This window comes from Chrysochloris asiatica, unplaced genomic scaffold (assembly GCF_000296735.1).
Source record: "Chrysochloris asiatica unplaced genomic scaffold, ChrAsi1.0 scaffold00517, whole genome shotgun sequence".
Lineage (NCBI taxonomy): Eukaryota > Metazoa > Chordata > Mammalia > Afrosoricida > Chrysochloridae > Chrysochloris > Chrysochloris asiatica.
In genome coordinates this window covers 471,498-474,849 of record NW_006409035.1, presented here as the reverse complement: position 1 = coordinate 474,849, position 3,352 = coordinate 471,498, and the positions used below count along the sequence as shown (strand labels likewise).

At 37.8% G+C, this 3,352-nt stretch overlaps 1 protein-coding gene across 1 annotated transcript; it reads right to left on the bottom strand.

Annotated features, from left to right (window-relative positions):
• Window positions 1-874: 874 nt before the first annotated feature.
• On the bottom strand, window positions 875-1,795 carry LOC102829048 (olfactory receptor 7C1-like). The gene has a single exon (XM_006877498.1). It carries the CDS (start codon window positions 1,793-1,795, stop codon window positions 875-877), a length of 921 nt encoding a protein of 306 aa, XP_006877560.1.
• Window positions 1,796-3,352: the final 1,557 nt, after the last annotated feature.

Here is a 3,352-nt window from a genome sequence, read left to right as displayed (position 1 = left end):
TAAAAATAAAAAGAAGACATGTGTCTACACTTTGTTAAATAAGTACAGATCTAGCAGACACAGTGTCTTCAATTCATAATTATATGAAAGCATTTGCTGTCTCTGGATTGTAGAAAATGCATCATGCTCATGAAACCAATCACTTCAGTTGAGTCTTCTTGATTCTGCTCCTTCATGATAATAGAAGAGGTATCAACATCCTTAATTCGTCTAATTTTCACTGATGTTCTGGGAATCACCCCCAATATTAGAAGGACATGCCAGCATTTCATTTCACAATTTAATAATATTTTTGCTTACAAAATTTCTGTTCAAAACAACTAACAGGATTCTACTCAAATAAAATAAACCAGTGAGATCTAATATTACAAGCCAGAGCTGATCACAATAAATAGACTCCAAATTAGAAATCTGAAAATTGATATTTAAAGTTTTGGAATCAAAGGCAATAATCATGCTCTTCTAATTTTATGCTGGTACTCCATGTTTTGGAATGGAATATCTGTTTCATAGTGAATTATCTGCTGTCAACCTGTTTTTTAAAAAAAAATTTTGCAGAAATACACAAGAAACAATTACTTATACCTTGCAAAAATAAAGGAGATTAGATTATCAAAAAATGCAGTAATGAGTATACGAAAGTATGATTTAGGTTTTCATTACTTTGATTTCTGTTGTTGTTGTTAAGTGCCATCGAGTTGGTTCCAACCCATTGCAACCCTGTATAGGGTTTCCGAGGAGCAGCTGGTGAGCTTGAACCACTGAACTTGCAGTTCAAATGACTTTGCAGTCTGGCACATTCACCCACAGCACCACACCATGAGTAAATCTCTAGTCTTGAGAAAAAATAATTTTGTTTTGTAGAAAATATTACTCAGTTGAAGAGTTTTCTTAGGCCATGCTTTATGTCCTTATTTCTAAGACTGTAGATAAAGGGGTTCAACATGGGAGTGACCACAGTGTACATCACTGAGGCTATTGCACTGCCCTTGGTGTTTGGGGTAGCAGCAGAACTAAGATAAACTCCTAGAGCTGTACCATAGAACAAGGAAATGACTGAGAGGTGAGACCCACAAGTGGAAAAGGCTTTAGACTTGCCCCCTGCTGATGAAATTCTCAAAATGGAGGACAAAATCTTACTGTAAGAAAAAAGGATTCCAGTAAGTGTAATAATACCCACAATACCAATCGCAAAATACATCACTAAGTTATTGAGAAAGATGTCAGAACAGGCAAGCTGGACTACCTGATTAAGTTCACAGAAAAAGTGGGAGATTTCCAACTCTGTACAAAAGGACAGTCGCAAAACCATTAAGCTATGCAATAGAGAGTAGAGAACACTCAGTAACCAGGATGCCAAAAGCATTAGGCCACAGAACATGGGATTCATGATAACCGTGTAGTGCAGTGGGTGACAGATGGCCACAAACCGGTCATAGGCCATCACTGTCAAGAGGAAATCATCTAATGCTCCAAAAAGAATGAAAAAATACATCTGAGTGATGCACTCTTTATAGGTCATAACTTTATTCTGCATCTTCATGTTCAACAGCATCTTTGGAACAGTGGTGGAGGTGAAGCAAATGTCTGCAAAAGAGAGGTTGGAGAGGAAGAAGTACATGGGTGTGTGGAGGTGGGAGTCTGTGATGATGGCCAGGATGATGAGTAAATTTCCAGTGAAGGTGACTAGGTACATGGACAGGAACAGTCCAAAGAGGAGTGGCTGTAACTCTGCCTCTTCTGAGAGCCCCAAAAGGATGAATTCCAAAATATGTGATTGGTTCCTTGGTTCCATGTAGCTGGCAAATCTAGTGGAAAAGAGCAATACAAGTTTAACCATATGCAATCACCAAAAAATTAACAGATGTTCTGTTGTTTACATTTTGTAGTAGTAGTTTTGTATAGTCAAGTCAGTTCTGACTCATAATGAACCTGTATGTTTCCAAAAGTGACTGGTGGTTTTTAACTGTTACTTTGTGGGTATCACTTCATTGCTTATCCTACAACACCACCATGGGAATCTTTATATTTTAAACTTGTTTAGTTAATTAATTCTATATAATGCTAGCGGCTCCTTGGAAACCCTACACAGGGTTGCTCTGGGTTGGGATCGACTCAATGGCACTTAATAACAACAACATGGCCTATAGATCTAGTGCCCTCTAGCTGATCTAGTGCCATTTAGTGATTTATTTTCTTCCTGATGCTGAAAGTGACTAGATTTCCTTATCTGTAACCCCAACATTTTGCTAAGGAAATATGTTTCTCTATAAATTCCTTGAGACTTTGTTTAGCTCATTCAACAAACATTTTATACCAAGTGTTCTTGACCCCACTTGTATGTCAGTTTGTCAAACTTTGGTAACTTACATACTTCTATGATGTTGGAAGCTATGCCACTGATGTTTTAAATAACAGCGAGGTTATTCATGATGGCAGGTTTCAGCTCAGCCTCCACACTAAGAGCGTACTAGAAAGTAGGAGGAGATGGACCACTTTTGAAAATTTTGTTGTTGGTGTGTGCTGTTGAGGTGGTTCTGACTCATAATGACCCTGTATCAGGTTTCCAAGGAGCAACTGATGAATTTGAACCAACTACTTTGCCAATCAAAATAAGCCACTGAAAACCATATGAATAAAAGTGTAACATCGTCTGATTTAGTGACAGAAGTTATGACCCTCAGGTTGACAGATACTCAAAATACCACTGGAGAAGAACTACTGATGCAAATAAAAGACTACAGCCTTCAGTATGGATATAATTTATCATAAACACACACAAATCCTCACAACTGGATTATTAAGCAACATCATGATACATGCAGAAAAGATTGAAGTTTGTCAGGGTTTGTTATTACTTGGGTCCAGAATCTATACTCATGGAAGCAGCGATCAAGAAATCAAATAATAGATATTTCTGGAAAGTGGTGAAACAGGCCAACCCTACGCAGACGAGCTACATCAAAGATCTCAATCCACCAAACTCAATGCCATTTAGTTGTTTCTGAATCATAGCAACCCTGTATAGGCTTCTGAAACTGACAATATTTATGGGAACAGATAACCCCATTTTTTTCCTGTGGAGCAGCTGGTGAATTTGAATTGCCATTTGAGGTTAACAGTGTAGTGCTGATTCTACATGATGGACACTAGGGATCCTTACAACAAAGATATGAGACATCAGATGAAACACATGTTGCTGTTATTGCTGTTCCTGTTCTTACAAAGTACCATGAGATGATCCTGACTCATAGCAGCCCTATGTGAACAAAACAGAACACTGCTCAATCCTGGGCCAACCTCACAATCTTTTTTTTTTTTTTTAACCTCATAATCTTTTGCTAAGCCTAAA

Coding starts and splice junctions, on each gene's coding strand:
- LOC102829048 (XM_006877498.1), bottom strand. CDS start 1,795: ATGGAACCAAGGAACCAATCACATATTTTGGAATTCATCCTTTTGGGG.